This window comes from Exophiala viscosa, assembly GCF_022695815.1.
Source record: "Exophiala viscosa unplaced genomic scaffold EDD37scaffold_11, whole genome shotgun sequence".
Lineage (NCBI taxonomy): Eukaryota > Fungi > Ascomycota > Eurotiomycetes > Chaetothyriales > Herpotrichiellaceae > Exophiala > Exophiala viscosa.
This window is the reverse complement of record NW_026944363.1, coordinates 1005446-1025147: the sequence shown is the minus strand read 5'-3', so window position 1 is coordinate 1025147 and position 19702 is coordinate 1005446. Positions and strand designations below refer to the sequence as shown.

The 19702-nt window shown below is 52.5% G+C and overlaps 10 protein-coding genes across 10 annotated transcripts; 4 read left to right on the top strand and 6 right to left on the bottom strand.

The window, feature by feature from the left end:
- Positions 1-209: 209 nt before the first annotated feature.
- Positions 210-631, top strand: EDD37DRAFT_653466 (uncharacterized protein; the record flags this gene model as incomplete). Its single annotated transcript, XM_062818573.1, has 2 exons — positions 210-231; positions 408-631. The coding sequence occupies 2 exons, from the start codon at positions 210-212 to the stop codon at positions 629-631; spliced, it is 246 nt and encodes an 81-aa protein (XP_062667058.1).
- A 211-nt stretch (positions 632-842) lies between these two features.
- Positions 843-2576, bottom strand: EDD37DRAFT_697450 (nucleotide-diphospho-sugar transferase; the record flags this gene model as incomplete). Its single annotated transcript, XM_062820157.1, has 1 exon — positions 843-2576. The coding sequence occupies exon 1, from the start codon at positions 2430-2432 to the stop codon at positions 843-845; it is 1590 nt and encodes a 529-aa protein (XP_062667057.1). The 5' UTR covers positions 2433-2576.
- Positions 2577-4328: 1752 nt separating this feature from the next.
- Positions 4329-5234, top strand: EDD37DRAFT_568896 (uncharacterized protein; the record flags this gene model as incomplete). Its single annotated transcript, XM_062814202.1, has 1 exon — positions 4329-5234. A coding segment is annotated over one exon (906 nt), but the record flags the coding sequence as incomplete, so codon positions are not given.
- Positions 5235-6866: 1632 nt separating this feature from the next.
- Positions 6867-8664, bottom strand: EDD37DRAFT_147616 (uncharacterized protein). The gene has a single exon (XM_062809642.1). The coding sequence runs from the start codon at positions 8460-8462 to the stop codon at positions 7260-7262; it is 1203 nt and encodes a 400-aa protein (XP_062667055.1). The 5' UTR covers positions 8463-8664; the 3' UTR covers positions 6867-7259.
- A 1037-nt stretch (positions 8665-9701) lies between these two features.
- On the bottom strand, positions 9702-11528 carry EDD37DRAFT_147446 (uncharacterized protein). The gene is made up of 3 exons (XM_062809638.1): positions 10523-11528; positions 10105-10471; positions 9702-10007 (listed from the first exon to the last, which is right to left on the bottom strand). Exons 1-2 carry the CDS (start codon positions 11363-11365, stop codon positions 10118-10120), a joined length of 1197 nt encoding a protein of 398 aa, XP_062667054.1. The 5' UTR covers positions 11366-11528; the 3' UTR covers positions 9702-10007; positions 10105-10117.
- Positions 11529-13456, bottom strand: EDD37DRAFT_147344 (acyl transferase/acyl hydrolase/lysophospholipase). Its single transcript, XM_062809635.1, has one exon. It carries the CDS (start codon positions 13294-13296, stop codon positions 11692-11694), a length of 1605 nt encoding a protein of 534 aa, XP_062667053.1. The 5' UTR covers positions 13297-13456; the 3' UTR covers positions 11529-11691.
- On the top strand, positions 13455-15003 carry EDD37DRAFT_147565 (ubiE/COQ5 methyltransferase). Its single transcript, XM_062809639.1, has 2 exons — positions 13455-13774; positions 13828-15003. Exon 2 carries the CDS (start codon positions 13928-13930, stop codon positions 14741-14743), a length of 816 nt encoding a protein of 271 aa, XP_062667052.1. The 5' UTR covers positions 13455-13774; positions 13828-13927; the 3' UTR covers positions 14744-15003.
- EDD37DRAFT_147377 (uncharacterized protein) lies at positions 15004-17652 on the bottom strand. Its single transcript, XM_062809637.1, has one exon. It carries the CDS (start codon positions 17379-17381, stop codon positions 15264-15266), a length of 2118 nt encoding a protein of 705 aa, XP_062667051.1. The 5' UTR covers positions 17382-17652; the 3' UTR covers positions 15004-15263.
- Positions 17653-18476, top strand: EDD37DRAFT_147567 (double-stranded DNA-binding domain-containing protein). Its single transcript, XM_062809640.1, has 3 exons — positions 17653-17946; positions 17998-18086; positions 18137-18476. Exons 1-3 carry the CDS (start codon positions 17923-17925, stop codon positions 18438-18440), a joined length of 417 nt encoding a protein of 138 aa, XP_062667050.1. The 5' UTR covers positions 17653-17922; the 3' UTR covers positions 18441-18476.
- EDD37DRAFT_639920 (coenzyme Q biosynthesis protein Coq4-domain-containing protein) lies at positions 18357-19693 on the bottom strand. Its single transcript, XM_062817204.1, has one exon. The coding sequence runs from the start codon at positions 19448-19450 to the stop codon at positions 18512-18514; it is 939 nt and encodes a 312-aa protein (XP_062667049.1). The 5' UTR covers positions 19451-19693; the 3' UTR covers positions 18357-18511.
- Between the last annotated feature and the right edge of the window lie 9 nt (positions 19694-19702).

Genomic DNA, 19702 nt, shown 5'->3' with positions numbered 1-19702 from the left:
CGTCAGAGCGGGATACCCTCTACGAGAAGGCCTGGTGAGGGATGGGATACGATGTCGTGCGAGCGATGATCAATCTGAGCAGCATTTCGTCTATATAAACGGGGTGTGTCCTCGACTTGGGAAGCAGTTTTTTTCTCTACCAACAAACAGCAACACCTCACAACACAAGCTCACTTCAACCAAACAAAACCAACCCAAACCAGATCAACATGTCTAACTACCAGCCAACCGGTACGTCTTATCGCTACAACGCTTTTCCCCCTTTCCTACATACACCTGCAGCGGGTCGGGAATTGGAATTTCATGCAAGGTCCAATCCGTCGTCGATCCATATCACAACTTCGCCCCCTTCCCTTACTTCACGTACTCTCCCCAAATACGTTTCTGAGTACTGACAGTTGAAATAGAGCACGACGGTCTCCGCCAGGACGGCCAGCCAGACAAGCGCACTCAGCAGACTGAGTTCGCCTACGGCAAAGTCGACCCCGTTGAGGCCGGCAAGCAGGGAGGTCACTCCAGCGGTGGTAGTGCCTCGGATGGTTCCGATGCTCCCCAGGGCGCAGCCCATCAGGGAGGTGATGGTCTCAGAAAGGATGGCCAGCCTGATCAGCGATTGAAGCAGAACCAGTAAATTCCAACATGCGCAACTCCTGCCGTCGAACCAGACGGCCAATAAGGAGAAGGATGTCGTGGACTCTGTTGTACAATTAGTTGTATTGTTAAGGATGGAGGGATAATGGAGTGTTGTGCTGCAAAACATACTATATCCATACACGAGAATAGTTATCATATCAATTGTGCACACAATTAACTTTACACTTTTGAATTATGCATTGTTATAATCATGTACTTGGTTTCTTCTTATCATCGTCCCCAACTTTCGCAAAGCCAAGCTCTTTGAACAACTTATCAACGCCATACTGGTGCACATAAGCGATTTCCTCCTCGTCAGTCATTTTCTCCACCTCAGTCAGCTCCTCGTTGTGCCATGCTAGATGACACGTCTGCTCACCCTTCCTATCACAAAGAGGCTCGAATGAACGCATGTTAGTCGCAAACTGTTCCAGAAATTCCCTTTCTCCGGCATGCTCAGTCCACTTCCAGAAGCTTGGCCCGCTAATGGCGGTGCCGAGCAGGGAGGAATTGAACGCAAACCCCCCATAATCGAAGGTTCCGATATGGTTGCCCGGGTGCGTGACCTCTCCTAGCTCCTTGTCGACGTCGGGAGTCTCCCAGCCCCAGAAGCCAAGGTTGCCCACGGGAACGACACCGACGCGAACGACCTGCGTGATTTTGTTCAGCAGTTCTGGCAGGATCTTGTTGTCGTCATCAAGGCCGTACACGGGACCGTGACCGTAAAGTCCGCCTACGCCTTGGCGCGAGAGCGCATACACCATCTGCAACACAGCGTTCTTCTGTGCATTGCCCCATGACTTTGTCCGCCCATAGGCAAAGTAGACGTAGGGCACTCCCGTCCGCTGCAGTGTTCGGATCACCGCGGGATCGAGCTCAGTCTCATCCTCAGCAATGACCCAGACGACCTGCCAATCCCGGGTGTCGCCCTCCAACTTCTTTGACTCCCACTCATCTTTCGATTGCAGGAGGCGTTCCTCCTGCTGGACCATCCACGACCGAATCGTACGTCCGTGGCGCCGAAAGTACTGCGGCCGCACAGGACCAGCCTTCCCATTGGGACTCGTAACCGTCGTCATGTAGATGGTGGGCTTGCCAACGTCCAGCCCAGCCAACGACCAGCTCATCATCTCGTTGAGGTGTGTTGAAGTCCGACGGACAAGGGTCAGGCCCTGATCCTTCGTCAAATGTTGCCGAGCACAGTAGATGTCGAGTATCGCGCGGCGAACGTACTCGTTAACATCCACTGTGTCGGAAGTAGGGTGGACGTCTTTGTCGAGTGGGCGTGGAGGGAAGCCCGAGGTGATCTGAATCTCAATGCTGGGAGAGTAATAGGAAGGAGCTGCTTGGCAATCGCAAATGGAGCAGAAGTCGCTCTGTAGGGCCGGTTCGAGGTAAGAAGGGAATTGTGCTTGGGCGGCAAGGTTCTTCTCATAGAGAGAATGGAAGAAAGGTTCCGGCTTCCGTGGTTTGGCGATCCTCGACCAATACCGAGATGAGAAGGGTATATGTGATGGTGAATTGCCTTTGACCGCCACTGTGGTGCTCGAAATTCCGACTATGAACAGGACGGCCAACACGCAGGCAATGACCACCCGCCGCGTACTGCTGGTACGCCATAAGCCATGACAATATGTGAAGAGCCGAGCTATGGTGCTTCGGTGCTCGTCTTCCATGGCTACCTCCTCCTCGCCATGGTGCAACAGGGTATCGATTTCCTTCTCCATTATCGAGGAGGAACTATCGGAATCGCTCATCTCGTAGACGCCCAGGCGCACTGTGTCTTCGTCTTTGCCCATCAAGTCCGCAGGTTTTCGACACTTTCCCAGCAGAGCGGTCCGGCCTCAACCGCAAGGATTTGATGCCCTTGGTAAGGACCTTTAAGGGAATGAGAGCTGTAGAAGAGGGTGACTGCTTTCCACCAAGAACAATGTCGAGATGCGGCGTAACAGGAGGGTCAGTGACACATTCGGGATATGGCAGCTAGAAATCAAGCCGGGCACAGTCGGCTATCTCGCAGCATGAATGGTCGTCCCGAGTAAGGAGGTGGTGGCGATCCAGAAAAGAGGGAAAGCACGCTAGTAGAGCAAGACATGATCATCCTGGTATAGTACCTGAATGCGGCTGTAGGATCTACTAGGATGACCCAGTACAGATGGCTCGATTCAGCTGACTCCTGTGTACGATGCCAATCTCGCGTCGTGATAAGGGAACGGCTCCCTGCAGATCTAAGCGAAATCACGATAAAGCAGAGGAGGCGAAAATGCAAGTCTCAGACCGTCCAGAATTTGGCACCCACGATCACTCCATTTTGATGATGATGCTACCACGATCCTGGCATGCGATTTTGTCTAGCGCTATCTTTCTGGTTAGTACCCTCTCATACAAGCGGCAAGAGCATGAAGCTGATATGGTGGACCTAGTAGGTGCCGTGAGGGATTGCTGTGAAAAACAGCGTTGTTACTTTAGGTGGTTTGAGCACTGTTAGGTCATGCGAACCCTGCTGTAACCATGTCGAGCCCTTGTTCTAAGCCCTGTAACAACCCTGTTAGCATTGTTGTGTGCCCCGTGGTGCCCTTGTTCTCGCCAACACTGCCCTTATCAATAGAGGCGCTAACAAATTTTGTGGAAGGTGATTGTGGTCCAAAATTACTTAAACGAAGCGATGCTACACTTCGCTCGGCTTAAGCGTTATCGTACAGAGTACTATAGGATTCGCTTAACCGGGGGTTTAAGACGTCGGGACTAAGTCAGGGGAAGTGGATCTTCTCCCAAGACCCACCTTCCTCTGTGAACGTCCTCGACTGAGATCTTCCTAATTCGGACGAGAGATGATGATCATCTGCTCATTATGGGCATTTATCCAGCTTCATCCGCGTGCTTCGAACCCAATCTCCTCCAAGTGGATCCACCTGCATGAGCCTAGATTCCCGTGCATATGTTTATTGCTTCATCTGCAGCTCGCTTCTCTATGAAACTGACGGGATAGCATAGTACCTTGATTGTGGCTGGTGTGTCTCGGACATCACGAGGAGTACGATAAGACAGACACCCTCGATGGCTAGCTCACAGAAAGCCCATGGTCTGCAAATGACAGATTGTGAAGCAGTGATTGGCGTGTTGCCGCCACAAGGAGCCTGAGCCTTGAAGATCAGAAAGTCTCGAATGATGACAATCCGAACATCGAAGTGCTAGCGACCCCTGACCGACGATAATGCTCTCCTTCTCGCTAATGCCAACACTTTTATCAATCCTCAATCTACCTCTCTCCTCTAAACCCATCGAATTGTGCAAAGTCCAGCAGCACTTGCTTAGGTGTTAAGCTCTTCCTCCTTCCTATCACATATTCAGCGCTGGAACACTGGTGCTTGTCACTCGTTCTTCTGGGTGATAAGATCCGATCGTTTTATTTGTACCAAGTTAAATTCGTCCGTTCCCGTCTCGATCTCAACAGCCGGGGCTTCTCGAACGCAGATACTGCACCTTGTGCAGCCCTACCACGTCCGAACATAATCACAGGTTGATATTCAAAGATGGTGCTGTCAGTACAGTACCACCGTTTCATCTTCGCCGCAGTCTTCATAATCGTGCTGGCCACACTATACCGGTCGGTTCCTCACTCATCGAACCACTTTGCTCAGAGAATTAGCAATGCGGTATGGAATGCGAATTCCTCAGACGTTGGGGACACTGACATGGTATTCCCAACCTTCGAGTATACATACGACAAGCTGGCCGAGATCACCAGCGATCTGAAGGTCGTACGGGACCCATGTGAGGATGTTGCGCTTCCTGATGGTGGGCGTCAAGCACTCAAGACTGAGGGAACACTTGTGCTGGTAACAGGCGGAGCTGGCTTCATCGGCTCCAACCTGGTTGATCGGCTGCTCTTACTGGGCTACAGAGTGCGGATCTTCGACAATCTGTACACCGGCTACCTTCGCAACGTTCCACTTGGGGATAGCAGAGTGGAATTCCACTTTGGAGACATCCTGGACAGAGCAGCGTTGAAGGCAGCGATCAATGGCGTCGATTACGTGTATCACCTTGCCGCTATGAGCAAGGTCGTCCCGTCGCTCAAGTCGCCCAACATGGCCCGCTTCTGCGTGGAGAGCAACGCTTTGGGCTCATGGAACGTCCTCGAAGAAGCACGTCTGGCCGGCCAGATCAAAAAGGTCGTCTACGCGGCCTCGTCCACCTATTACGGCAACGCTCCAGCGCCTCACAGAGAGGACATGGTGGGAGATTTCCTGACGCCGTATGCCGCCAGTAAGTTCGAAGGAGAGTTGCAAATGCACACCTTTGACTCACTATTTGGTGTCAAGACCATCAGCACCCGCTTCTTCATGGTATATGGACCGCGGCAGCCGAGCACGGGCGCTTACGCCATCGTCACCGGCGTTTTCGCCAAAGAGGCGGCCGATGGGAAGCCACTGACAATCGAAGGTGATGGAACACACTCTCGAGACTTCATTCACGTGAGCGACATCATCGAGGGTCTGATTCTGGCGCAACAAGCGCCCGATCTCCATGGAGACGTCGTCAATTTGGGAACTGGAGAGGCCTACTCGGTGCAGGACGTGGCCGATCTGGTGTCTAAGGATCAGATTTACCTGGCCCCTCGCGAGAATGACCTGGTCGGGACTTTGGCCGATACTTGCAAGATGAAGCGACTCCTCAATTACAAGGCGAAAGCGAACTTCACCACCGAGATGTCTTACATGGTCAAGCAGACCATGGAAGGAAACGTTTTCATGCAGGACTGGCTCACGACTGCCCATGCCCTCTCAGCACCGCATCTGCTGGCGTCGGACAACCCCATGTTGGCCTGGCCAAGGACAAGCGGCGATCTGGACGCCCTTCTGCTCAGTCTGCAGCACCTCGTGGAGAAAGCTCCAGGCCAAAGCGGATCTGAGAAGCGTCTGGTCACAGTCCTGCCAATCTCGGTCGCTGCCCACAACGACTCAGGTGACAGTGTCCTCGAATATCAAGAACTCCTTTTGAACACTGTCTACTCTCTCGTCCGTTACGGCGGTGTGACAAGATACATGTTCTCTGCCGCCGACGAACAGGCTCTCGAAATGTGTGCGACACTCAACCTGCCCTGTTTCGACGGCCGGACTTCCATTGCATCGGGCCCAGCGCTCATCCACGCCCTATTGAGCCGCGGGTACGATGTACACTTCGCATCGATTGGCAACAGCTACATATCACCCGTCGTGCCTTTCTTCTACACTGAATCGCATTCTTCCGCGGACGTGGTCCACGCCACACCACAAGGCGACTTTTTCGTCCGCGACAACGACCGCTCACGCCTCGCATTTGCGGACTGGGCCGAGAAGGCGAAGGATCCCCTCGAAGACCAACACATCTTCGAGGTCGGTAACTGGCCTGGCCTGGGCCTGACCATGAAAGCCTACCATGTGGATTACTTCTGCGGTCAAAACAAGAATTATCTATCATTCCAGACCACGCCGAAGGCATCAGAATACTCCGCCTCTGAACCCCCGACCGTGACAGCGACGGCAGACGCCTCTCGCGTATCAGGCGAGTCCCACGTTGAGCCACTCACGTCAAGAGAGGAGGAAGGTTCGCTAGTCAGGTCGACACTTTCGCTGTGCGACGCAGCTCACAAACAGTTCTATCTCGGCGTTGGCTGCACCGAGAACCCAGCGCCAATGGTGCGGGCGGCCAACGCGAGCATAGAAGCGTTAGTCGCCGCGGATGCATTCCACCTAAACCGCTGTAAGGATGAGGAATATTGTGATGTTCAACAATTGATTCCCCTGGCATGGGTCCAGAAGACGCCTGATCTTGCAACAGGCGGAGCCTTATGTTGATGAAACACGGATTTTTAGTTGTTATAGACTATGCCATGCATATTGAAGCATGCTGAATTTTATTCTCTTTCAAACATCTGCTGTCCATTCTGCGGGCAAGGCACATTGTTCAATGACCCCTTCTTGATGGAGGTGACTCAAAAGGCGGCTGTCCCGTTGCCTGGTGATCGTGCGATGTCACACTTGCGGACCGGATAGTGACCATTGTGCGATTCTCGAGTCCACAAGTAAATCGTGGAGACAGCCTCTCGGCATGGAGATGTGATACATTTCTCTGTATGTTCTTGTTGCCGTCCTTTCAAGCAAAGAAGTGCTTTGATTCTAGTAGCGCGGAGACGGCCACAGGCGTCCCGTCGAGTATATACATAGATCTGAATTGAACAAGGATCACCTGGTACCTTGTGTAAAACTCCATATCGCCGGAAGTCTCTTCGCCGGAGTCCGACACATTTTATGCAAATGAAATGTGTACCGGCAAGCAAGGATCATGAAAGGTCATGACTCAATAAGAGACCATAAACCGAGGTGGCTGCTGCTTGCTCACGAGTGTCACCTGCCACGAGATCCCAGTTTTTCTTCCACATTCTTCCCAGCCCCTTGTTACTCGCGGCTGTCATGAGCATGGGGCATCTTCAGTCCATATCAATTATCGACAGTCCGAACGACGAGCTGGACAGAAGTTTCTGACAGCGGAACGAGGGTGGGTACGGAAATGGTGTCTTGATTGGTGCTGGTTGAAAGTCGTTGTACTCCAGCCGGCGTGGAATAGCATTTTCCGGCATCACTTCACCATCGCACCCTGGAAGAAGAAGCTATGGTCCGATACCTGGCTGCTTCCGCTCTGACTTTGGGATCTTGACCCCTTCGATTGGCGATAGCTGTGATGTTCTCCCTCCGCTTGCCGTACGAATCATGTTCGAGTTGCAGTGCTTTGTACCATTCTTCCATCCTGTTCACATGATCCTTTTCTATATCTTTATGGTCTGCTTTCAGTTTTTTCAACAGATCCATTCGCGCACCAGTCTTCCACTGTTGATCGCCGAGCTTGTGGTACTCCTCCAGGTCCTCGAGCCCCTCAAAACAGACCCCAAATCCATCGCAGAAACAAACGAGCTGGTCAGGACAGAAGATGCTCTCTCCAGTGAAAAGTACTTGCCACAGATACTCAAATATCCGTCCACTGTAATAATCCGCGAGATCCGTCTCCAAGAGCCAGTTGCGCCAGTGCTCATACTTGGACAGCGGGACTGTTCGAATCCGGTCCCTGCTGACGGCGAATTGAGCACAGCACGTCTGCGCCAGGACTTCTGGTACGGGCTCGCCGGGGAACAGATTGTTCCACTCTTGCAACATGATGGGGGCAAGCTTGTCGGCTCCTTGCTCGTGCGGGTGCACCCAGGAAGGACAGCCTGGTTCTTGTTGACAGCGTAGATTCATGTATCCGTCGTGCATGATGCGTTCGGCGTTCAAGTTTCGGAGCATCTTTACAGCGTCTCCACCCAAGAAGGCATTGTTATGCCCCGAGTAGCGGTGGGCGTGCACGAACAACGTGAAGTCTCGCAGGGAATCGTAATGGTCGATGATGTAAGTTAGGTAAATCATCGCCTCATTGCCTTTGTTCATGGGAGGGTGCAGTGGCGCCGTCGGGTCGTCCGCCACGTATATATATTTGTCCAAGTCCAACTTCTCTTTCTCAACCCAGCTGATATCAGCTGCCTTCGTGCGTGCCATGACCATGGCAGCCGTGTAGTTCCAAGGCATAATGTTCGGCGGCTGGTAGAACTCATCCAAGAACGTTTCCTCGTTGCCATCCTCGGAAAGAGTCCGGGAGTCGTCCGCCCAGCCTAGTCCATGTTGCATGACGTCGTGAGGCGCTGGAAGCCATGATAGGTTATGGAATATGAGGAGGAGAAAGACGGAAGCAATCGTGGCGAAGGTGAGCCATTTCCATTTCGGAGAGCGCTGGGCAAACATGCCAGCAACCACCATTGCGAATTCGAGATAGTTAAAGAGGGAGAATGGTGGACGACTTGAGGCGCTCGTAAGACGCTGCCGACTTCAAATGTCTGTGGCTCTGATCGTGAAACGGCGAGAACGATCCCGATGACCTTGGTCAATAACCGCCAGTAACCAACATGAGGTTTAACAACAGCAGCTATTTGGGCTCGCGCTCGAATCCGCCGTGGCGACTGTGCTCTTTAGAAATGGGCTTCTCGCTTGGAAAGGGAGGCCAGGGTAAGGCGAGCATGAAAAGGTGATTTATTAAATGCAAGGGTATGCGGTATAGGGGCTGCAGTCACCATCAACCGGGTTCCCGGACGCACCACTGTTTCCCATTAATATTGAGCTGGTGACGAAAGGGTGGCTTTCCGCTTCGCGATGGACAGTACAGCCTAGAACGGTAGATTACGAGGCGGACCATGTTGAACGTGGCCCCCCGACCGTCGAAGATTGAGTCGTGAGTGCCCTGGAACTTCAGCATGCTCCAGGAGTCCAGCCAGCCTTTGGCTTGATGGAGTTTGATGGAGTTGGCTCATGTGCGTCCGGAGGCTAGTCGTCGTGATCCTTGCTGCCGGGCCGGAGATTGGCTTAGTGCGGTTCTGTCTTCCCACCAATAACGTGGCGTGAGAAATGGCAGGCTGACCCCTCCGGTACTGTACTGCCAAAGGGAGAGGCATAACTCCAGAGTCCATACTTTCCAGCGGGTTATGAAACGAAAAAGCTAGACTTTGGGCGTTTTCCCGATCCCACTACTCCAAGTAAGGAACAGTATGCCACTGATCTACAACCGGCTTCCGTGGGAGGAAAAAGAAATGGCAATGCTGCTCCATACGATGATATAAGACCAGATTGTGGCTTACCATAGTAATGCTTATCTGAATTGGCGAGCGCCGCAGTTTGATCAAGCATATCCAAGCATATCCAAGCACGCAAGATACTCGGCCAGAACTCAGTCACCACAACTAGGTATCCTCCCCCAGCTATTTACCCTTGGCTTGACTTTTGAGTTCTCTTTGACAGGGGCTATTGGATCTATGTCGGGATGTGCCTTCAAAAGTCCATTGGGCTGTGTACTGCAGGCTTGCCAGGAGTCGAGTTGTAGACCGAGACCAACATACGTAGAACGAGGAAAACAAAGATCGGCGTTTCTTGTATCAATGTCGGGTGCACTGGTTTTCTTATCTCGTCATCCGCCTGCATTTTTTGGCATGACTGTCTGGTACCTTCAACGAGAGCCTTAAAGGGACCATTACCCGATCATCCAACAAGAGTGTCCGATCTAGATATCGGAATTCATATGGCCATCAAAGTGCTACGTTGCTTGGAGCTTGACAGGCTCGTTGCATCAGCTCCTCGCCAGGCAGACCCCAACGAGGCGAAACATTCGTCGATTTCCAGAGCAATGCTATAACATCACAGATATCAATCTACATGCCTCGTATAACATTCAGTCATAAGCAGGCTCGCGATGCAGACAGCCCTAGTAATATCGACGAGATTGACCAGCAGTATGATCATCGTTCAAATTTGCATCTGCAAGAAAACCCGCACGTCAGCCTCGCCAGATCGTGAAATAATATCGACACTCTCTAGGGAGTGTGCATAAAGCAGGACATGCTGGGCCACACACATCATTCACATGGTCACCTTGTGTCCATACCTTGTTCACCCGCTGCCACTGGTTTCCTCTTAAAGAGTTTGCCTAGAGTCCGTGATTTTCCATTCTCACCAGGAGAAACGCTCCGCTGTGGTTGATTGAGGGATGTCGATGGTGCCGTTGCGCCCGTCGTGGCTGGTGCACCTGTCGTGATATCATGGGCGGCCGCGCCCTGTTCATGCTTTGGCCATCCTCCGGGAATGCCGTCTATCTCGGCGCGGCCCTTTTCCAAGACTGCCGCATTGTGAGCTTGAACCATGGCTGCCTTCTCCGCATCCCCCGGAGGGAAGCGTTTGTCAATTGACGAGTTCAGTGTTCCGCGTAATGTCTCTCCAATTCCCTGTCCCAAGGCGTCAGTTTGATACACGGCAAATGTTAGTTCATGACGTACATGCAGTCCCTTGGCAGCTGCCTTTAGATCATTCATTGTGCTTGGATTGTGACGCATGGGCTGATCGGCCGTCCGGATCGATGAACGACTGGGATAGCTGTAGTTGGGCCGTGAAGGACTGCCAGGGGGTGTCATTCCCGTCCGTCCTGTCGGATATGTGGCATCGACGGGACTGACAGGGAGATCGTCGTGAGGCAGACCTCCAGGCACGTTTCGAGGAATCTCCTGTGATTTTCGCATGGCACTTCTGGCTGGTACAGGTGGTAAGTCAGCAGAGACCCTGTCGCTGGCTGGTGCTGGTAGTGGTGGCGCTCCTTGGGTGGTGCTCGTAGAGTTTATCGCAGGCTGTTGCACTCGAGACTGTTGTTCACTCGACACTGCAGGCATTTCCTGCAGTCCTGTTCGTCCTGTATGGTTTGGGCCAGGCTGGACCTCTCGTCTGACATCTTTCTGCACATCCTGTTGTGGTTTTCCTCCCGGTTTTCTGGTGGTGGTCGTGGTTGTGGTTGTCGTGGTAGTAACCACCGTCACGATTTCACCAGTATCCTCGTCAAAGACCTCTCCCGTCGAAGGCCTCAGAGCCAAATTCCGGTTCTGATCAATATCGCCGATCTCACTGCCCTTCTCCGCAGACACCATGTCAGGGTCGCTTCGTGCTGGTTCGCTTCTCGTGAGGCTACTCCTTGCTGGAGCGGGAACGTCCGCACTATTGGCTTCGCTGCTTCCATATGCAGAATCGGTCTGGAGGTCAGGGCGTTCGCTTTCTGGGGTCTTATCGCGTTTGCCGAGCAGGCGACCGAGGCCGCGATGTTTCCTCTCCTGATAAGGTTGAATATTGGACATAACTGCAGCTGAACAGGACGTTTAGTACAAGGTAATAGCAACGACAATAGCAAGCGCTGGCAAATTGAAGTGGGAGCGGCTGGAGGCCCATTTTCAGGGTTCTTGCTATGCGCAGGCCAGCCCAGATTGAGGGCGCCATTGAGAATGATGTCACACATGCGATCGAAGGTCAAGTTTGTCAGTGTCGATCGACGCGAGGAACGCCACAATAGATGCACAGCCACAGATCCAGGCTTGAGATAGCCACACGATATGTAGTTCCCAAGGAAGGCAACCCAATCAACCGCCATTGTCATGGTATTTCCGGTTGCTCATTCTCATTGGATTCAGGTGATTGATATCGATGGTACCACAGTCCTTCGGCGGATGCTGGCGTACGCAGCCTCCAGCTCCAGCTCGATGTCACACCGGCACTGCAGCTCGCATATAGATGGCCAGGTGCACCTTTCCCCTCGAGCACTCCATTTTTGCAACATACTTCGAGTAGGAGTATCAAACATAGTGAGTAAGTCGTGTAGCCCAATGCCTGGCGTGATGGATATTTTCGACCATGATGCGAAACTCGGGACGATCTCATCCACCAAGACACGTTGAAGTATTGTAGGAACAAAGCCGAACCCGTTCAGGATTTCTAGCCAGTGCAGCAGCTCGTTCAGACACAGACGGACCAATATACCCAGTGGTTGGTATCGGTCGGCGAATTTTTGCAGTTGAACGAACGGGGCCACATACGGCCTGGTCTGGGACACAATAAAATGGTTGACATTGAACAACTCTCCAATCCGCGTCAAGGGCGCCTCCGGATGAACCGAGGCCTGTCGTAGGCCTCCTCTTCCCGAAAAGTCCGCAGCAAAATGCAGAGTGATGGCGCCTGTATCACCTTTGCAAAGCAGCTGAACCGGTGCGTACATTTCCTTAGATGTCGCAATCGAAGAGGCCACCGCCGACCATATCAAGACATGAGGTGCGGTGATATAGTTGAGCAATTGAGGCGTACCGGCGACCTCGGACATGGCGATGGTGATGTTCAGGATTCGGCCGGTCTTTGCATAGGCCTCCTCGAAAGTGATGTCACCGAGATTGTCTCGTGCGCAATCTCGAAGGACGTCGATGTCGAAGAGGTGGTGTGAAGCCCGGTATCTCTTGTAACGTCGTTTCAGTGAGCCAGACCACGAGTTCATCTCGCCATTGGTGTATTCATGCTGGGCACGATGGAAAGCGTCGAGGTTGATATTACTCCCGTTGACCACGGCAAGCAGATTTTCATCGGGGGTGGTACTAACAAGAGCGGCGATCAGTGCTCCCGTCCCAGTGCCCGTAATGATCTGTGGTAGGAGTCGTTGTAAATAGAGAGCCTTGACAACCCCCAAATGGCACATGCTGATCATTGCGCCACCTTGGAGAACGAGTGTCGTGCGGCCAAGTGCTGTGCGCATGTCTTGGAGGACTTGTCGCTTCTCTTGAGCTGACACCAGGGTATTGACATTATTGGCGATGTGGTTTCGGTCGGAGATATGAGCAATGCACAAACGAACTTCCTTGATGTAGTCGTGTATGAGTCGTTTGGTCTGGACGTTCGATTTCCGATACAAGGACGGTGACAGAATACGACCCATATTGCGGGAGCTCTGGGCACGTAGCTGACTGCAAAGACCCCGGTCGTCGCCCAGTAGTCGGCAACGTTCGAGATCCTTTTTCAAACTCTTGACTATTTGCCAGTCATAGCTTGAGTCGCGAGGGCTGACCACCCAATCGTCGACACCGCGAATGGCATCCTTTTCATATTGTGCTGCGTACCATTGTTCGTACGTGATGATGCTCTTACCCTCTCTTACTGGCGGTGGCTTTGTCCAAGGATCGACCCATATCATAAGGAGGAAGCATCGCATCAGCCCCCAAAAGAGTCCGAAGATATTAGAGAGGACCGCCATCGTATCATGGCTATGAGAAGCAGTCCCACAGAAGCTAGACGATTATCATTTTGTACGATGCCCTTGCCAAATCGAAGAACATGAGGTCAACGGCAATGTCTTCAGAAGATGAGTGTCGTAATATGTTGCACGTGAAGATGGGCCTTTGTTTACACTCCGTCCAGCCGTTTAAAGTGCTGGTAACTATGACGTTATGATTGGTGCCCGGATTAACATCCCATTTAGCGAAACTTAGCAGGTGTGTTCTCCTCCTTTCAGAACCCCTCATCATCATCACCCGTTCCTGTTGCTGATGGGCACGACGTGAAGCCCGAGGTACTAACAGCATGGCTTCTGCCCTGGCTTAGGTTGCATGCACTGTCTGCTTGACGAGCTACGTGCCGCGTACGTAAAACGTACGAGTATTCTATAGCCTTGCATCCAAGTCCAACATCCCCGATATCGGCCGTGACCACTGATATATACCACTTTAACGACAGTATAAATCAGAGAAAATAGATCAGACAAGGACCGAGGATTAACGCGTTGCAGAGTCATTCTTTCAAGTCCGTCAGCAGGGTCTCTCGCACCACACGCCTGACCTAGTACTCCCACGACATCGCCCTACTGGACTCGGACCACAGCGACCATCATGGCCCAAGAACGCGCCGTCTACACCCACGGCCACCACGCCTCCGTAGTGCAAGACCACGCCCGTCGCACGGCCCAAGACTCAGCATCCTTCCTCCTACCACACATTCAACCCAACCACAAAATCCTAGACGTAGGTTGTGGTCCAGGCACCATAACCGCTGACCTCGCGGCACTCGTCCCTCAGGGCAGCGTCATAGGCGGCGATGCCGTTGAGAGCGTCCTCCAGCAAGCATCGGACTTCGCGGAGTCGCGTGGCTTGTCAAACATCACATTCCAAAAGATCGACGCCAACGCTTTACCCTTCGAGGACAACACCTTCGACATAGTCTACTGCCACCAAGTCCTGCAGCACGTCAGCGACCCCGTCCAGATCCTCAAGGAAATGCGCCGCGTGGCCAAACCAGCCGGAATCATCGCCTCCCGCGAAGCCGACTACAAGAGCTTTGCATGGTACCCCGAGCTCCCCGAAATCACACGCTGGGCCGAGCTCTACCAGCAAGTGGCCAAGACGAATGGCGGCGAGCCCAACGCGGGAAGGTACTGCCACGTCTGGGCGCGACAAGCCGGCTTCGAACCATTTCAGATCGATGCCACCTGGGATTGCTGGAGGTATGTGGGCCAGAGAGCAAGGCACTTCTCGATCAGTTGGAATGGCAGGATCCTGCAGCCAGGGTTCCTAGGGACGGCGGTGAGGGAAGGCTTCGCCACCGAGGAGGAGATCAGACGCATATCCGAGGCGTGGAAGAAATGGGGTGAAGATGAAGATGTCTTCATCGCCATTCCTAGTGGGCAGATCTTGTGTCGGAAGGGCTAAGCTCACACGCCCGTGGAGACTGCTGTCGAGGTTACAAATACCTGGCTATGAGGCCGCGAGCACAAATTAAGTGAATCACCACGGCTGTGGAAGTTGTCAAGGGGCCACATACCCACCAGCCTTCCACAGCAAGCAAGATTAAGAGCACTCTCGACGAAACATGACGATATGGATGCCATTTATTCAATGCATAAATAGTAAAAGCCTTTTCAGTTATTGCGGCAAACGCTCGCTTTGATTATACATACTCCTGAGTCAAGCCCAAGGACAACTGCCACCTCTTTTCTCACTTCTGAATAGATAATGGCTAATATACAAGATTTCCGTATTCCATGCTCTTCATCGCGTCGCTTGTCTATCGCTCTGCCAATGCCAAAAGATAACGCTTAAGCAGGAGGAAAGCTCCGGTATTTCGACCGATGAGCGTCCGGACTGTCTTCGTCCCAACGAGGTATATATAGTACAATTGACTGGATCACTTCTCGTCTGTGTATTAGATCCTTGTCATTTCTCACTCTTATCAACGCAATGTGTTGACTTGACTCTCCCAGAACCCTGGTGGGAGTCGTGGTATATTGATCCTGGGAAATGACATCCCGCCACCTCCAGAAGACGCTCGTTGAATGTGCCCCCGAGCAGGTGATGGTGTGGCCGGAGGTGTTGACGATCTCTGCTGACTGCTGTTCGTTCTCATTGCCCTGATATTGTCGAATGTTGTGAGGCCACCGTCCGTGTCCTCCGGAAATGGATGAGATTCAACGATTTCGGAGGGCATTCCTGCACTCGTGTCTTCTTCTTTAGGAGTTGGGAGCTGTGCATCGCCGGTATCAGCTGAAGTCGGATGCTCTGAAGGTGTGCTGGCTCTGGCTTCATGGAAATCGTCGTCCTCGGAGTCTCCAGATTTCCGTCCCACCGCAGGCTCCATTTTCTTGTCCTCAACAGGGGTGTGCTTCGGCGTTGGTAGGAATGCAGGGACAACACCACCGGCCATTCTGGCCCAGAATAATCGTTCTCTTAACCTGACCAGCTCTTCCCATGCATCCTCCTCGTCTTTCTTGTCTCCAACCTTCACGACTCCCTCGCGCACCATGCGTATGTATGCTATCAGATCACCTACGCCTCGCACCTTCTCTAGACACAACATGCATATTGACCATTTTGTGGCACCTTCACCTTCTCGTACTCGCATTGCGTGCGTTCTTGGATTCTCGTCCTCTCTTCTGCTCTCACCACAAAGGGCACAAGGAGTATATTTCCCGTATAGCTTGACAGAAGCTTCGGGGATAGGTTCGACGATCAGCGTTGATTCTCCTAGGGCTGAGAGAATGCTTCGCCGATTCAGCCAAGATAATGTAGGAGACAGGTCCAAACGCAGGGTAGGTTCAATATCCTCCACCAATATACGTTTGTAAAACCGTGTGTCCTTAAGAAGTAATGGACCTCTCGTGTCTGGATTGGGACTGAAGGATCCTGGTATTTGCGGCGAGTTTGCAAGCTTGGATGTGGCAGGCTGGGCAGTTTGCGAAAGATTAGGCGTCGAATTGTTGCTGAGCGAGCCCAGTCCCATGACATTCAGGCCTCCGTAAGAACCGGATCCTGCTCGGGACGGAGCATGAGAGGGGTTATGTGATCGGAAATGTGCAGTTTGGATCAGATGTTTGAAATCTTCGTATGCAGGAATGTCAGTACGGCACAGCGGCTTGACCAGATGAGTGAATGTCGTCGAAGGGCTAGGTGTGATTTCGCCATTGTCAGGACTGTTTGGTGAAAGGTTCATAGCCTCCATAAGTCGAGTCAGGTTGTCTTCCCTGGGCAGGCCAGGACTTGAAGGTGCCATTGATATTCGAGGCGAGTCGAGATCTTTGCGGTAGTCTGAAGTCGGGCCTATCTGCTGCATAAGCGTTTTCAGTTCCGTCAACTGTTCCGTTTGAGAAGCTATCAGCGCTTCCCCGTCCTTGATCTGGTCTCGAAGCTGCTGGTTCTTCTTTTCGACATCGTCCCGATCCCTGTTCGCAGACGCTACCATTTTATTTGCTTCTTCGAAAAGTGATGCGGTGAGATTTTCCAGTTCTGACTCAATCCCGCGCTTTTCTTGCTGGACTATTGCTTTCTGTTTCCGCTCCTCCGCCAACTCGGCAGAGATCTTATTGTTCTGTCGATCGACATTGTCCTTTGCAACCAATTCGCCTCGTGCAATCCTCTCTTCATATGCTCTGGCCTCCGCTTCTAGCTTGGCAATCCTCGCCCTTGATGCTTCTAGTTGCTGTCTGGTCTGTGCGAGGGTATCGTCGACTGTCGTTGAATGGTTTATCGCATTGATCAGTTTGTCACTCAGAGCGGCAACCTCACTGCTCAGGTCCGGATGTCTCGATGATTCGGAGTTGGACCTCGAGAGGTCGGGTGTGCTCGTATTACGAGGATCTGCAATTGTTTGAAAGGAGGCGTCACCCGAAGCATCATTGGAAGGGCCCGGCGGCAGTGAATCAACAGTCGTCATCGTGTGGAGGTTCGACGTCGATTTCGCTTTGAGGACTCGATCGCGCGGCGCAGAGTTGAGAGGCGGCCCGACTGAAATGGACCGAGTATGTGATGGTGCTCCTCCTCTTAGAAATCTGGCATTGTATGTCCAAGCAGTCATCTGCGGAATAGCCTTCACAATGGAGGATATGTAGTCAGGCCGTTCACTTGTAGGATGTTGGGATTGTGTCTCATGCAGCTGTCATGCCGTTCATGCTGGTAGCCGCCGTGCTTGTGACACTGTAGAATGCAAGAGCTGCGGAGAGAAAGAAGATGCAGAGACTCCTTTTCTGGCAGTCACATCTGGAATCAATCTTGCATATAGCGAACGCCACCAACAATGACTAGGTGGTTCGTACCAACCCAATATACAACGACTTGTAGACGGCGTCGCCCGGAGGAGCAGTGCGCATAAAGACCGGCGAGGTACTCTCGCTTAACTTTTGGGATTCTGGGAGGTCCAAGTGTCCCGAATCGCCCGTTTGACAGCCTAAAGCCGCACGTCATGAACCACAGACCGCAATTATTATCCCACCCGCTAATAGTCGCTCACCTGCGCCACTCTTTGGGTGCACATTCACACCCTTATTATTGCCCCGCGTAACATTTTCTCTCAAACACAAAAGCGCACGCGCTCAACTCGGACGCTCGAGTGTCTAAAAATGGCAGACGACGACTTGGCCCAGGTATGAAAGACACCTCTGGATGATGCCAATTGCAACGACTAACGAGAACAGATTAGAGCTGCTCGGCTTGCACAACTTAAGCAGCAACAAGGGGGAGCAGGAGCCGGCGACGCTGGTGGTGACGATGAGGGACAGAGAAGGCAAGCATACTGGGACATTCCAACTTCACAAGTCTGACGCAAATTGGCAGGAAGCAAGAGTCAGAGGCACGATCCTCGATGCTAAACCAAATCCTCGAACCTGAAGCCGCCGATCGTCTGGGCAGAATCCGGATGGTGAAGGAATCACGAGCCACGGATGTCGAGAACAGATTGATCATGCTGGCAAGGTCAGGTCAACTGAGACAGAAAGTCACCGAAGATCAACTGAAAGACATGCTTGCAAGTCTGTCCGAACATGAAAAACAAACAGGGCATTCGGTGGAAAGTGTAAAAGTGGTACGAAGAGGGGGGTGGGACGACGATGACCTTGACGACCTCTTGAACGAGTCTTGACACGATCGACTACGACACAAAAGTCTTTGGAGCTTGCATGTGATACCCCTGGATTATTGTACATTTTCTGTTCATACAATTGGCGACGAAGCACTACGTTCACTAACCGTCTCGTGAGCAGCCTTCGCTGCCCGTCGTGCGTCTCTCAGTTTCTTTCTGATGTCTCTCAAATCCGGCGGTTGCTCGATACCAAGTCGTTCTCGTAACTCAGCACAATCGGTCTCGAGTTCTTCTTCCCAGTATACATTGATCAAATCTTTACTTCGCCAGCCGTTGGCAAACGCCCAAGGGAGAAAGATCTCGAACATCCTCTGACGTTCCAAAGGCTTGAGTCGGACAATGGCCGCAAGGCTCAGTGCGGTCATAGGCAGTCCCGTGTTCGCGAATTCAAACGCTTTCAGACCGAGCTCTCCCTCGACCCATACCGGAAGTCCAGTCACAGCATGGTAGAAGTCATGACACTCGCGGTATCTCTGCATCACATAGGCCTCCTCTTCGTCGTCGATATAGCGAACTGCGTCCCTCGTGTCAGGCGTGACTCCTTCTCGATCCAGCCAGGCAGCGTATGTCCTCCCCACGCTGTCCTCAGGCATCAGCCGTAGCTTCTCCAGTGACATGGTCTGGGAAGTTATTCTGGGTCGATCCCTCAATATTCTTCGACCAGTGGGATCGGAGAGCATTCGCCGTCGAAGCCATGAGATGAAAAATGGTTGAGCGGTCGCTTCGCCGAGCGCAGCCACCATGTCATGTCGGTAGGGGTTTATAAGAGACGTAATTGCGCTGCCAACAGCTAGGCCTACGCGCTCGACGCCGGTGAGCGGGACATGGCCCGGGTAGTTCGGTGGAGGACGATTGAGGATTGAAAAGGGTCGACGGCACAGTCTCTGTCTATTGGGGACAGGAGACCGAGGCTGGAAGTGTGCGCAACTTGCAAATAACGGTCGCGAAGTTTGTAGGATCGAGGACAGAACAGCGAGATCTCGCTGTCGCCGTGGTGTTGAAGGCTTCATGCTGGGTTGTAGCTGCGGGCTTTGTCTAAGTATTATAGGCACCTGCTGGCTCGCGTTTCTGCCTTGTGAATATTCAAAGCAAGGCTATGAACGTGTGGCTGTTGTTATCATCCTGGGTACGCGTCCGTATGCTTCATACAGATATAGTAGATTTTGTCTACAAAGACTCACGACCTTCTCGACGGGTTCATCGTGCAAGTAAGTGGTCGAAGTGCCAACACGTGACCCCAACATGTGCGGCTTGGTGGTACT

What these genes read in the sequence shown, in the direction of transcription:
- EDD37DRAFT_147616 (XM_062809642.1), bottom strand. Translation starts at nt 8,462, where the DNA reads ATGGTGGTTGCTGGCATGTTTGCCCAGCGCTCTCCGAAATGGAAATGG.
- EDD37DRAFT_147446 (XM_062809638.1), bottom strand. Translation starts at nt 11,365, where the DNA reads ATGTCCAATATTCAACCTTATCAGGAGAGGAAACATCGCGGCCTCGGT. An exon ending in CAGCTGCCAAGGGACTGCAT is followed by an intron (nt 10,472 to 10,522) that starts GTACGTCATGAA and finishes GCCTTGGGACAG; the next exon opens with GGAATTGGAGAGACATTACG.
- EDD37DRAFT_147344 (XM_062809635.1), bottom strand. Translation starts at nt 13,296, where the DNA reads ATGGCGGTCCTCTCTAATATCTTCGGACTCTTTTGGGGGCTGATGCGA.
- EDD37DRAFT_147565 (XM_062809639.1), top strand. Translation starts at nt 13,928, where the DNA reads ATGGCCCAAGAACGCGCCGTCTACACCCACGGCCACCACGCCTCCGTA.
- EDD37DRAFT_147377 (XM_062809637.1), bottom strand. Translation starts at nt 17,381, where the DNA reads ATGACTGCTTGGACATACAATGCCAGATTTCTAAGAGGAGGAGCACCA.
- EDD37DRAFT_147567 (XM_062809640.1), top strand. Translation starts at nt 17,923, where the DNA reads ATGGCAGACGACGACTTGGCCCAG. An exon ending in CAGACGACGACTTGGCCCAG is followed by an intron (nt 17,947 to 17,997) that starts GTATGAAAGACA and finishes TAACGAGAACAG; the next exon opens with ATTAGAGCTGCTCGGCTTGC. An exon ending in GACGATGAGGGACAGAGAAG is followed by an intron (nt 18,087 to 18,136) that starts GCAAGCATACTG and finishes GCAAATTGGCAG; the next exon opens with GAAGCAAGAGTCAGAGGCAC.
- EDD37DRAFT_639920 (XM_062817204.1), bottom strand. Translation starts at nt 19,450, where the DNA reads ATGAAGCCTTCAACACCACGGCGACAGCGAGATCTCGCTGTTCTGTCC.